We start from the raw sequence: 12,510 nt of genomic DNA on the forward strand, positions 1-12,510 counted from the left end.
GTTTCACAAAATCAAATGTGAAAGGAATACTGGCCTGAGGAGAAGGAATTGTGTCGCACTTTATGACGTTTCTTAGAGACTAATTACTGCTGCAGAAAGCTACTTTTGATAAATTTCACATATGTGTTTTATACTCCAAAGGCTACTGTAGCTATAAACATGATGTAAACTATTCAACAGGTACTACTTATGAACGGTATCCTGCTTTAAATACCTGCACAATTGTACCAATTCTTCACAATTTTGTCCTAGAATTTGTACCGTGAAAAAGGAAAAAACTAAATTCAGTATTATAAGTGTTTTTTTTATGCTACTATTTGTTTATATTTGTGTTAAGACACAGACAAAATCTTATATAATATAAAAAGAAAAGATAAATATGAGTTTGTTTATACCTAATATATGGTAAGAAACTTTTTAAGAAAATATCAAAAATAAATGTATAAAGACGATTCAGATATTGTGAAAATTTATGTATATTGACTGTCCTAAAGTTTGTTTTCAATTTTTCATACAAATAAAGTAAAACTTTAAATTTGATCACCAGTATAATTTTTCAATTGTAGTATACTCCCAGAAAGCCATGCATGAAATGCGCGTGGTGTTCTTTTTTCTTTCTTTTTTTTTTGTTATTTGAGCCTATTATGTAGTAATCTGCTAAAAGCAAGGAAGAGATTGAAAACATTGATTCCTAGATTACTGAAGACATGAGAATAATATACATTGTTCTGTGAAACATGCTTTGATGCTCCATCATTTATTATTGCTCACAAAAGAGGTGACATGATTAGAAATCACAGAGTACTTTTAACTGTATGGAGAAGACATGAATCTAAAGTCTCCACCATATCTCTTTGACTGCCAGAACCATGTCACAGTTTTCTTCATAAAAGAATCAATTTGCACGCTGTTCACAAACTCTGTAATGCATCTTTGAAATCCATGACCATCTGTTAGAAAACAGAACTTAAAACAATTACGGCTCTACAAACTAAAAACTCTGTGCTTAATTAAAATAGGTCTAATTTGATGTCTTTTTTATATATGTTGAACAAATTTGTTCAAATATTATGAAAATGTACATCATTTTCTTAAGAATGCAAGTCTATATAAAAAACGATATCTAAACTTATCTACTTTTATTAATTTGAACAAACATAGATGATAGATTCCAATTGTAGTTTTCAAGTTAACTCTTGTGTTACTAAAAGGATAACGTATTTTGACAATAATTTTAATATGTGTCATTTGGTCCAAAATTACTCCACAATCAATAATAATAATCATAAACACCGATCACTGAATAACACATAGATGATATTAAAATGTTGTCAAAATATCGTTACTAAAACCATGAATAATCTAACTTTTCAAAAATGATGTCCCCACTTTGTTATTTACGACAGAGCACCATGAGTATGATGAGGTTGTGTGGGGTCCTCAGAAGTTGTTGGCACATGAGACATAACTCCCCGAAGGTGGCACAGGCCCTACAGCAATGAAGACAAGTGATCACATGGGCTCCTCGAAGAGGTAAACCAAGCACCAGTCATTGCCAAAAGCCCACACACCCCTTTCTGCCACCCTTTCAAACTCACCAAAAAGGACCAGTGACTTTAAAAAGTAAAACACAGGCTTTGCAGGCTGCAGGAGATTCATCAGAGACTCTCTCTCACTTCTCATTTATACTTCTCCTAACCAAAAGTACCAGACTACTGCAACCATAAATGCACTCAGATTCAATACTCATAACAACCAACACATGAAAGGCAGTGCAAACTCAGAAAAGGTCATAAGTGGATAATGCAAAATGCCAAGGAATGAGAAATTGTTCTGCATAGTTTTCTAGGATGTCATTATATCATTATATAATTATATATTATACCCTCCGAAAAGTTTTATAGGGGCATGAAGCAAATGAAGGAAAAATACAAAGGTTCCCATTATGATTTGGTAATATAATGATAAATACATCATAACATGCCTAAGGCTGTGTTCGCATGAACGGAATTTACTGTTCATGCGAATTTGCGAGCGAAGAATTCAGCTCGTTATGTGTTCGTTTGGAGTGAAATGCGCGGACGGATTTGCGATGAAATGCGGGATGGTTGCACTGTTCAGTCACTCGCGGTTGTGAAGAGATTTGCGCGGATTGTGAGCGAAATGTCGCGTGTGCCCTCGGTTAAGAAACGCTAGAAACGCGTAACCGGTTACGCGTTCGCGTAACAGGTTACGCGTTCGCGTAACCGGTTACGAGTTCGCGTAACAGGTTACGCGTTCGCGTAACAGGTTACGAGTTCGCGTAACCGGTTACGCGTTCGCGTAACAGGTTACGCGTTCGCGTAACCGGTTACGCGATTTCCTATTTATTTTTTTTTTCAAGTTTTTTTATAATTATTTTAATATTAATAAAATTAGATATATTATATTTTTTAATTTATTTTTAATAAATTGATTATTATATTTTCTAATTTTTTTTAATAAATTGATTACTATATTTTCTAATTTATTTTTAATAAATTGATTATTATATTTTCTAATTTATTTTTAATAAATTGATTATTTAGTATTCTAATTTATTAAAAAAAATTGATTACTTAGTTTTTTAAATTTTTAAACATTAATTTTATAAATTATTCATAATTTTTTTTTCTTTATAAACATTTTACAATTAAATATAACATTTATAAATAACATTTTATAACTAGGGACATTTTGGTAATCTTCAATTTATATCAATTAAACTAATTTTTAAAATCTATCACATCAATCAAATCCTACACTAATTTTCACAAACTTTACTTCCAAATCCACTCTCAATTACCCACAAATCCACTCAAAAAAACAACAAAAAAATTACCCTCAAATCCACTCAAATCCATTCAAATCATCTCCCCCAAATCATCTCCTCCAAATCACTCCAAACGAACACACCCTAAATAACAACTGAGAGAATGAAAAATTCCCTTCAGTGGCCTTGTGAAGAGGAAATAACTAGATATTACTATCTTACACCAGTTACAATACAAGCATAAGGGTACACACATTCTGAAATTGTGATTAGATGTCAGGTTTCCACACTTGGACCTTGAAGCTTTTGCAAAATAACATCCATATCAAAAGTGACGGTGCAATAGATGTGTTAAGCAGCACAACCTCCACACACAATACTTCTGTCAGACAGTAAAAAAGACATGTTAACATACATAGTTAAATGTCTCTGGAGGATAAATCATGTTCTTGTCGCATAAAATTTCAGCAGGCATGATAGAAATTTGCAAGTAAAATAACATGTTATGGGCTTCTCCTATTCCATCCCAAGATGCACCAAGCTTGAGTAGTGATCTAAGGTCAAGGGCATTCATCAAATGCTCTTTCAGAGGGAATGATCTTAATCCCACTCTATTCAATGCTACTTCAGTGCCGTTGTCTTCTTTTGCAGTGTTTTTCTTTTCTTTCCTTTTTTGGGGGTATCAAAGCCTATTTATATCTTTGTTCAATCATAGCAGGATTTCACTGCATAAGCAGCAACATCACCTAGCCTAGCAATTTCGTTTCTACATCAGGAAAGTCTCTCAAACTACACACATCATATCATGAATTCCACCCACCAAATGCTTTGAGAGATCAATGGTTTTAAGAATGCTTCAAAAGTAGAGTAAGGGACTTACACAAACGAGCAACCAGACCTTCTATGCCTTTTCTTCCTAGCCATTTCTTTCCTCCTTGGAGGTTGAAGCACAACTTTAATTGCAGTATCAAACACTGCTTTGACATTCTAAATCATGCAAATACAGCAATAAGTTTAAGTCACAGCAACAATGAGTAGTGCATAAAAACTAAAATAGTTAAATTTAAACCTACTACCTGTTGAGTCTTTGAACTGCACTCAATGTAAGCTGCTGCACCTATTTGTTTCCTCAGTTCTTCCCCCTATTAGCAATGTGCCATGATTGATAAACGGTATCATTTTCTTTACTTCTAAACATAATACATAATTTGCTTCATACTTATCACAAAATAAAATGAAGGAAGCAAATTAAAAATGTAAACCTCAGCAGATGTTATGACATTAGATCCCATGTGATCAGCCAGATAACCCCGGTCTTCACGGAGATCTAAAACCAACAATTCAGTACTTTATGTCATTAACTTCTTCCCTCTAAAATTAACGTTAAAAATTACAAATTTTTGCCTGTGCTGCTGCTTACCTAACTTTGTACCAACAAGAACAATTGGAACATTAGGTGCAAATCTACGCAGTTCTGGCATCCACTGAAAGAGAAAAGAAGGAATGCAGAAATGAGTTATGGGGGCATTAATGCAAAAGTTTAAGAGCACATAAATGCTCTGTTGAAAACTGTCCATTATTGATAACTCCTAATAGCCTAATACAATGAAAATGTGCACGTTCTATAGAAGTAAAGCCACATACATACCTAAACAATAATCTAACAGCTACAGACTTAGGCTTTGCTGGAATATGGGCATAGAAATATCATCTTAAGAAAAAAATTCTCCATTTTTCAAAATTTCATTGAAATAGAGTTGTTATGAAATATAAAATAACTGTTTATTAATTCAGTTGCTTGCTAAAATTCTTGTGTATAATTTTTTTATGAATTAGATTGAACCTGTTTGTTCCACTGTCTCTTTACATCGTTCCTGTTTCTAGCTTTTTTCCTCTTTAATTTTCTATGGTGATTTTCTAGCTCTTTATGCAGCCATCAATAGCCAAAAGTCAACAGAGACATTGGGGCTAATATCAATCAAAGACCGAAGAGTAAACATAAACCAGTGATCATTGTAGCTGCTTTCAACCAACCACTCTCATTATGCAACTTGATTTCTCTGTCCTGTGATCTTATTTTAATGTTAAACCTATTGATATATGCTGTACACTTTCGTTATTGGTTTAAATACTTTAATAGCTTATGAAAGACAGTTCTTCTAAAATATCAAAAATTGAATTGCACACTTTAACATTGGGAAAGGAATACTACATAACACAACTGTTGCAAACGACATTTTTTCAGAAACTTGAAAAAGGAAGTACACAATAATATAGAAAATGTTTCCCTTCATTTCTGTTTTATGTGCAGTCCCAGAGAAAAAATATTTTCAATTTTCCATCATAAACTTAATTCTTTAATTTCTGTTTTCCTTTCATCCCATCTTGTCCCCTCATCCATAGAAAGGCTAAAGAAAAGACTCACTTTCTGCAAAGTTGAATCCAAAACTAGAGAGAGGAAATAACATACAAAACAAGAGAAAGAAAAGATAAATACGAACCTTCTTGAGAACATTTTCATAGCTAGCTCTGCTAATCAGTGAGAATGCTAAGACAAAAATGTCTGCTCCTCTGTAGCTCAGTGGCCTCAACCTGCTATAGTCTTCCTGGCCTTTTAAAACAGTGAAAAGTGTATCCAGAGTTAAAGGATGGTGAACAATCAAAACACAGATTTTGGAAAATGAAGACTCAAGTGGGAAGCTCCCAGTACCTGCTGTGTCCCATAGCCCCAGATTCACAATACTTCCATCCACAGCAACATTGGCACTAAAATTATCAAATACTGTCGGTATGTAATCCTGCAACCCAAAAACAAAAGAGAAAAGAAAAAAATAGTGAGCTAGATGATAAATAAAAAGAGAAGGGTTTCATCACCAACATTTGAATCCTGGACAGATAAAACAAAGATAATGAAACACATCAACACATTGAAGCCCAGATACCAATACAGTGTGAGTTTGCATAGAAAGCACCTTTCACACGAAACACCTCCAAAGTTACAAAATGGTAAAAGAAAAAGAGAGTCTGATGAATAAAAGAAGCATCTTTGATGGAGGGGTGTGAGTTTTCCAAAGAGACTTACAGTGGGGAACTTGTTGCTGGTGTAGCAAATGAGCATGCAGGTTTTCCCAACAGCCCCATCTCCAACGGTGACACATTTAATGAACTTTGAAGCATTCATGGTATGAAAACTGCTAAGTAAACTAAGGTTGAGCTGCAACAGAACAAGGCATAAAAGAGCCTCAAAAGTTGAGTTTGGAACTAAGAAAGTGTGGTCTCTCTGTTTACATTGAAGGGTGTGTGAGATGAGATAGATAAATAGCCTCCTTATAGTTTCAAGAAACAAGAAATATAAAAATGGTGAGAGAGAAAAGGGTTGAGCTGCAATGCATATTATATAGTAATAGCTTAGTTTTAGTTTAGTCAAATGGTGCTGTGTTCGTTGCTGTTGCTCACTTTTTCGTCCCACTCAATAAATTTCAAATCCAACAGAAATATTTTTGAATCATCCACTGGGGCCCTCTATCAAACGGTACCTATGCATGCTAAGCCAAACCTCTTCATTTGTTGGTTTCCAACTACATCTCATTAGTGACTGATTACTGCTCTTTACTTGCTCCACCATACACTACTTTCTGCACCAAATTCAAATCACTGTTTCACATTCCAACTGTAACCTGCGCCTGCTAACAATCATATTGCAAATAATTTCAATATAATGCTAATTCTTTATTCTTTTCTTAGTTTATCCTTATTTCGTTTAATAAAAGAAGAAGTTAAATATGTTTTTATTTTTTAAGTTTCAGTAAATGATAATTAATTTTTTTTTAAAATTTTAAATAAATTTAGTTTCTTATTTTTAAAAGTGTGTAGATTTAGTCTTTTAAATTAGATTATATTAAGTATATTTAATTTTTCAAACATTTTTATTAAATGTGTCAAATGTAAATAACTCAAATATTATTATAAATTTATCTAAATAAATCATTTAAAATATAGTTAAAAAAAATTAAATTCACACATTTTTTTAAGTGAAAAATTAAATTAAATCAAAATTTTAAATATAATTAATCCCAAATTTTACTTAAAAATAAAAAACAAAAAATATATTTAATTCATAAAAAATGCCGAAAAACTAAAAGAACTTAATTTTAAGTTTAGTTGAACATGTTAAATTAAATTAATTTTTAAGATAAAATTTATATATTGTAAATGTTATTAGTTAATATATAACTTTTAATATATATTACTTATGCTTAGATATAATATACAGAAACTAATTTCATAACAGATAGAATTATAAATTCAGTAAATGATAATTTTTTTTACAAAAAATTACGTAATAATAGGCTAAACAAATAATAAATATTTGTATTATTAAATTATGATTTTTTCAAAATTTATTTAGAATTAATCAGTGCATAAAAAAATATTAAATTGTTGTACTGTTTTCTCGGCAAACTCGATTTTGACCGATGATTACTTGGAGAAGAAGAATTCCAGTTTTGAGACATGAATAAAGTTGTTTTGTGCAGTAGTGACAGAACACAAACGACTAACAAAACGCACACATGTCAATACTTTTTCATTTATTTTCAAACACCACTTTCTATACATAATCTGCTTTTCACTTATTTCGGTGTATTAACTATTAATCCACCTCTTAATCTCAATTTTCGTGAAGAAAGAGAAAATGAAGATGAACAACAACATATTATTAATGATAATGATAGAAAACAAAATTCACAACCTGACATATTCAAATTTATTGAACCGTTTGAAGTTGTTGTTTTCTCCCAATCTCAAACACTGCAGATAATAAATTAAAATTCATCAATACTTCATCATGAGACCATGGAGACACTCATTATTTCGTTATTAAAATATTGGATTAAATATGTTTTTCATCCCTTAAGTATCACACAATTTTAGTTTTAGTTTCTACTCCAAATTTTGATAGTTTTTAGTTCTCGAAGTTTTGAAACTCTTAGTATTAATCCTTAAAGATGGATGACGTTAAGTTTTAGTAGATGTGACAAACGACGATGTCAGGTTTGATGCCAATTGTCGTGCAAACGACAAACGTCATTTTTCTGCAGCGTTATGTGTTGGAATATCAGTCTTGATAAGAGTTTTTGCCTTGATTTGTGTTATTCTTTTGTTGTTGAAAGGAAGAAAGAAACTCCCTCCAAGTTTTTTTGAGGTTACTTCAAATTATATAATTTTAGATAAAATTATTCATATATTTAAAAAATAAGATTAAATATTTTTTTATAATCAAATTATTATACAAAACTATGTTTCATCTTTAAAATAAAATAATTATTTTTCTCTTTAAATATTATCTTAAATCATCATTATAATTGTTTTTAATTTTCATCTTCAGTTTCTAAGATGAGTGAATGAATATATGGTAAAAACAATTTGATATTCAATTAAGTTAAATATATCCAATAAAATATTACATGACAATCTTGAATTTTTAATAAATTCAATTACTTACTTTCTGTATTTATAGATTTTAAAACTTCTTCATTCAATTTACTTAAACTTAATATTTCACGGTTCTCGAAAACTTTACGATCATATGATACAACAATAATTTAATTTAAATTATTTTTAGTAACTTTTCAAGCAAAAAAAAATTTAATCTTTAAAAATATTACATCATATTTTATACTTTAAGCACATTTCTTTAATTTAAAAAAATATAAATAATAGAAATTTTAATAATAATAATAATAATATAAAAAAATAACAAAAAGAGTAAATATATTTTGAAAATTTTCAAAATCTTGTGATTTACTTTAAAATACTTAATACACATTCAAAGTAACAACCTAATTTCTTATAATTACATAATGTCTATGGCATAAAACAAGAAAAAAATATTTATTAATACTATAATTTCAATTAATCTATAACTAACTATATAAAAAATAAATAAGAGTGACACAAACTTAATGTGAATAAAATAACAATATGTGTTCATATATTTTTTAATGCAGTCAACACAAATCTCCAGATCCTACTAATTTACGATGTAACACGTGAACTTGTTTGTAAAATACATGGTTGTACGAACTGTAAATATTCTTTTAAAAATGGATATAATATATGTTCTTTAAATTATTATAAAAAATTATATTTCATCTCTAAATTAAATTATGAAATAGTTTGTATAAAAAATAAATAAAACGTTATTTTAAATATAGAAATTATATTATAATACATTGTAGAATTTGATTTATTATATGAAACACTTAAGTAAGAAAGAAATTAAATGATACGGATTCAATTAAAGCATATAAAAAGTTTAAATACTCAACATATATATTTTTTTAAATAATAATTTAATTAAAATTATCTAAATTTATGATGAACTTAAAATTTAATTAAAATTTTTATTTGTAACTGTTGTCATAATAAAATACATCTTGTGAAATTTTTTTTCTAAGTATACTTTACCAAAAAGAAATCTAATCAAACAAGTTCATTTATAATTTACCATTAACGCTATGCGTTTTGAAACAGAGCACTGTCAGTACATTTAAGAGTTCTCTTAACTCACAGTAAATTGAATTAATGTCTGCAAGTTGTTGCTTATTTAATAAGTTTATGTTGTCAAAAAAATAATTAAGGAGAGATTAGAGAAGAACTTTAAATATTTTCCCTATTTTGTTTGATAGAGAATTAAGAGAAAAAGAGCTAAAATTCATGGACTCTACCATGTTTTATTTTATTCCTCGTCTTTCATGATTTTGTGTAGGAAAGATACCTTATGTTTTCTTAGGTTTAATTGTTTTCATATCCCACTTACACTATTTCTTTCACCAGAAAACAGCAAATCGTAGACTGAGTAATGAATGGCAGAAAGAAGTGAAACATGATACTGATGTGAGTTGTTTTCAAACACCAACACCCCAAAACACTTGAAGCTAAAAAGTTTATTTATTTCCATAGCATGCACCACATCATGCCCTTGTAAAAGCACACAACACAATTACATCTATGAAAATGTTTGTACTGAAAGTTTTGGCATCAAAAGAGTCACAGGAACATGAAAGAACAACGGTTCCTAAGCCACAACTGAAGGGTTTAAAGAGCCTTGATGATATCTTCAGCACTGGAGACAGTGAACTCTCCTGCATTTTCAACATTGGCAACCTTCACCTTCAGGTCTTCCACCAGCAGAGCAAACCTCCTAGACCTAACACCAAGCCCCTTCTCTGTCAGGTCAAGCTCAAGCCCAAGTGCATTGGTGTATTTCGCAGCACCATCTGCAAGAAACTTCACATGCTTGTTCTCTGGGAAAGTTTTCGCCCATGAGTTCATCACAAAGGGGTCATTCACTGCAACATAATCAAACCAAACTTCAAATTAGCCACTTCACAAACACTTTCGTTACTTGCATCATGATCACGATTTAACTCATTATTCACCAAGTGTCTGTCATAAAGTGTTCTACAATTTAATCTATATAACAGAAGAAGATAAGGAGAGTAAATAACCAAGGTCATTTATTCATCATAGTTGTGGATTAAACAATTTCAAATTCAAAATCATTGCATGCAAGCTTTTCCAGTTTTAAAGATGATAAGAACAAATCAACAATCAGTGGTTGGTTAGTATATTAACAACCAGACAACGAGCTATTTGGATTTAGGAATCCATTTTTACAAAGAAACCTGGTATATTGGAGCCTTGGAGGAGTCTTCTGGGCTCAAGAAGTGCAAAAATGTTGGTGAATTTCAACTTTCTAGACAAGTACCTTGTTGGAAGTTTAGATTAAACCATGCAACACTAAGAATTGGGAAGATTTTTCAAACGCAGGTCAACACATACCACAACACACTAAACCATCTGTTAGACCGTTATTAGTCTATGAGAGAAGAAAGAAAAATAGTTAGTTGGTCTAACTGTTTGGGCAGTTAGGGGGAGCGGGGAAAAGCTTTTGAACTTGTATAAATAGTTGTGATTAGTTTGGGGGAGGGATCTTTTGGCCTTATTGAATTGTTGATCAGGACTCATTGTCCTGAGGGGGAGAGGTTAAGCTCTCTGTATTCTTTCTGTTGATTGAAAGTGAATAAAAGAAGCATTTCTTTGTCGGAGTGTGTGTTTGAAGAGTAAGGAGTGAGTTTTTCCTAGGTTCTTGGATAAAGAACTTAACACCATCAGTATCAATTGATTGAGCAATTAACCATTCCGACTCAAATTAACCAATAAGCAACCCATTTCATATTTTTATGCTAATACTGATATTGAATTGCACATTAAAGTAGTAAAAAGAGTGATGTGTTCATCCTTTATACTTACCACTGATACAGATGATTTCATCCACACCCTTTCCTTTCAGCTCTTCTGCTCTCTCAATGAAGCCAGGCACGTGCTTCAAGCTGTTAAAAAGTCACAGATTAAGACCAAACTGTTTAAATACCACCACCTCTACTTTATGATCCAAAAAACCTCGCAATAATCGAAACAGCAAAGCACCCTCCAAAATTGGGGATCCAGGAACACATTCTCTAACACCCGATTCATCGTATAACTCCCACGATTTATATTTTTCTGTCTAGGAGTCACTTTTATTTTTTGCTTTGTTAACACTCGACATCGACAAATTTTACTCAAAAGGGGAATTTTACCTTGAAACAAAAACTGGATAAGGAAAAAGAATAGAACTTTGAGCACCCCAGTTGTAAATTATCTTGAATCAATAAACATAAGTTCACATTTCATTAAAAATACTGAAACTTTGGGGGTCAAAAGGGTGAATCTGGTATACCCACGAAGGTTTTTCCGATTATTTTAACTTGTATGATTCAGATATGAAGATTGGAAAGCATAAAGAGAAAAGGGTAAACGAGGACCTGCATGTAGGAGTGAAGGCACCGGGAACACCAAAGATGATGACTTTCTTGCCAGCGGCAAGAGAGTGAATGGAAACAGATTGGGGTTTGTTTTCATCATCCAAATAAGCCAGAATGCCGTCTGGAATAGCATCTCCCACAGCAATTGGAGCCATATTCACGACGATGATTACGATGGAAATGGTGTACTATGAATTTGTGTTGTGCTATTCTTGCTTCACAAACTGGATCCAACCTATATAAGAAACAGTGCTGTGTATCAGTCAATCAGACATCGAAAGAACTGCCAATATGGAAGATTCTAGAAGGGAGGAGGCTGTGTGGAGTCACTAGCGGTGGCATAAAAAAATAGTTTTTATTTAAACTAAAATATATATTATTTCTGATGTGAAAGCCATTTTAGAACTAATGATGACGATAATTCATTCGTCTCATTTTTTAATGAGATAATTTTATTTTTTAATAAAATAAAAATATTTATTTATTTAATTAAATAAATAAATAATTTCTTTTATTTAAAAATAACTAAATAATTTTTTAATAACTATTACACAAATTTTTTATTCTACTTTAAACAAAAATATATATACATATTTAAAATTATATTATTTTTCTACTCGTAATTAATAATTCCTAAATATAATAAATCACGTGCTTTTAGTATTCTTTATATTTTCTTTTAAGAAATTTATAAATATATTTACATACTTAAATATATACATATATTTTGAAGGGAATACTAATGGAAAAATATTTTGAACTAAATAAAATATTATATAACATGTATAGACATGGTTATTTTGAAAGTAATATGATATTATGCCTATTGAAAAATATTCCAAAGTTCTT

The 12,510-nt window shown here is 30.8% G+C and overlaps 2 protein-coding genes across 3 annotated transcripts; both read right to left on the reverse strand.

The window, feature by feature from the left end:
- Positions 1-2,936: 2,936 nt before the first annotated feature.
- ROP9 (RHO-related protein from plants 9) lies at positions 2,937-6,221 on the reverse strand. Of its 2 annotated transcripts, none has more exons than XM_047315039.2 (8): positions 5,874-6,221; positions 5,502-5,589; positions 5,293-5,402; positions 4,212-4,275; positions 4,054-4,118; positions 3,868-3,933; positions 3,672-3,778; positions 2,937-3,170 (listed from the first exon to the last, which is right to left on the reverse strand). In XM_047315039.2, the coding sequence occupies exons 1-8, from the start codon at positions 5,970-5,972 to the stop codon at positions 3,143-3,145; spliced, it is 627 nt and encodes a 208-aa protein (XP_047170995.1). In that variant the 5' UTR covers positions 5,973-6,221; the 3' UTR covers positions 2,937-3,142. The 2 variants fall into 2 exon arrangements, with proteins under 2 accessions (XP_047170995.1, XP_047170994.1); XM_047315038.2 differs by having other exon boundaries at positions 2,937-3,173; positions 5,874-6,178.
- Positions 6,222-9,723: 3,502 nt separating this feature from the next.
- LOC124839277 (peroxiredoxin-2B-like) lies at positions 9,724-11,959 on the reverse strand. Its single transcript, XM_047315040.2, has 3 exons — positions 11,662-11,959; positions 11,108-11,187; positions 9,724-10,143 (listed from the first exon to the last, which is right to left on the reverse strand). The coding sequence occupies exons 1-3, from the start codon at positions 11,814-11,816 to the stop codon at positions 9,890-9,892; spliced, it is 489 nt and encodes a 162-aa protein (XP_047170996.1). The 5' UTR covers positions 11,817-11,959; the 3' UTR covers positions 9,724-9,889.
- Between the last annotated feature and the right edge of the window lie 551 nt (positions 11,960-12,510).

The sequence above is a fragment of the Vigna umbellata genome, chromosome 4 (assembly GCF_029865625.1).
Source record: "Vigna umbellata cultivar VRB3 chromosome 4, Vumbellata_1.0, whole genome shotgun sequence".
Lineage (NCBI taxonomy): Eukaryota > Viridiplantae > Streptophyta > Magnoliopsida > Fabales > Fabaceae > Vigna > Vigna umbellata.